Here is a 1,689-nt window from a genome sequence, read left to right on the forward strand (position 1 = left end):
GAGAAAGAGCATGAAAGACAGAGTAAATAGAAAAACAATGATCAAAATATGTGAAAAATAAAGAAAATTATTTATTGAAAAGAAAAATAAAAATATGATATGCAATTCATCAAAAATGTATTATATGGAAGCAACTGTACTACTTACAAAAACTATACAACAATATTTGAAAACTATCTTGATAATACTAGTAATTTCAGAGTACCAAGTGGTAGTGTGACTGTTCAAGTCACACCACAATGGTTTAAATGGGATTGATGCCTAGTGCTTAATAATATAAGCAGCAAAGAAGCCTTAGTCTATTCGGACTTAATATTTTCTGCAGGAGCTTTTTCATAGAATTTTTCATCTCTGAATTTCTCAAAGTATATATTAAAGGATTCAACATGGGGGTGACAACAGTATAAATTACAGTGATGGATTTGTCAATAGGAAAACTAGAAACAGGTCTAACATACATGAAAATACAGGGAACAAAAAAGAGAAAAATCACAGTGACATGAGAGCTGCAGGTGGACAGAGCTTTGCGCCTCCCTTCCTGACTGTGATTCTGGAGAGATCTTAGGATTATTGCATAAGAAAGTAGAAGTAAGATGAAGATGAGTATACACATGGCTCCACCATTAGCAATGATAGTGAGACCAATCAGGTAGGTGTCAGTACATGCAAGTAGCAAGAGCGGGTATATGTCACAGCCAAAGTGGTCAATGATATTGGGACCACAGAAAGGAAGATTATATACAGCAAGAACTTGAAACAAAGCATGTGCAAAACCTCCCACCCAGGCCATCACCAAGAAGAGGATACATACCCGACGATTCATGATGATCAAATAATGTAGTGGCTTACAGATGGCCACATAGCGATCATAGGCCATTGCCACCAGAATGACAATGTCAACCCCACCAAATAAATGCTCTATAAAGAGCTGGCTTATGCAAGCTCTGAAGGAGATGGTCTTTTTCTCACGGAGCAAGTCTACAATCAACTTGGGTGAGATGGCAGTGGAATAAATAGCATCCATGAATGACAGAGAGGCAAGGAAGAAATACATTGGGGAGCCTAAGGAGGGGCTGACAATCACTGTCCCTACAATGAGCAGGTTGCCCACCATTGTTGCAATGTACATCAGTGAAAACATAACAAATAAAGCTTTTTGCCCAGCAGGATCTTGGGTGAAGCCCAGCAGGACAAATTCTGTGACATTGTTGCTCTGGCCCATTTATTCTTCTATCAGTCTTGTTTCAAACAAAGAGCTCAGGAAAATCAGACCTCACATGATATGTTAACAGGACCATGAGTCCATCCTGTCATGGGGCATATAGTGTCTTTACAGTAGTTAACCAATAGTAGACATTTAATAAATATGTATTGAGCTTCATCTTGTAACAAGCTGCATTTGTTTTCTGTTAATAAGTCTCTGAGTGCTAAGGTTATAAAAAATAACAGTAGATCTCTAGAGAGAAATTCAGATAGAGATATCTCTGTCACCCATAAAAAGTTATTTAAAACACATTACTCCTTGGTTTTGATATACCAAATAAATATAGAAATGTTTCTCCTAAAGAGAGTTGATAAATTGTTGTACCATTAAACCCTGAGTTTATCCACTAAGAAAGAGCAAACTTTCTAGCTGGTAATATCTTTGAAAAAGATTCTAATATTTGAACTTTTGTGGTACCAATATTA

At 36.6% G+C, this 1,689-nt stretch overlaps 1 protein-coding gene across 1 annotated transcript; it reads right to left on the reverse strand.

Moving 5' to 3' along the window:
- Positions 1-268: 268 nt before the first annotated feature.
- Olr716 (olfactory receptor 716) lies at positions 269-1,222 on the reverse strand. Its single transcript, NM_001000622.1, is given in 1 exon segment — positions 269-1,222. A coding segment is annotated over 1 exon segment (954 nt).
- Positions 1,223-1,689: the final 467 nt, after the last annotated feature.

This window comes from Rattus norvegicus, chromosome 3, assembly GCF_021556685.1.
Source record: "Rattus norvegicus strain SHRSP/BbbUtx chromosome 3, alternate assembly SHRSP_T2T, whole genome shotgun sequence".
Taxonomy (NCBI): domain Eukaryota; kingdom Metazoa; phylum Chordata; class Mammalia; order Rodentia; family Muridae; genus Rattus; species Rattus norvegicus.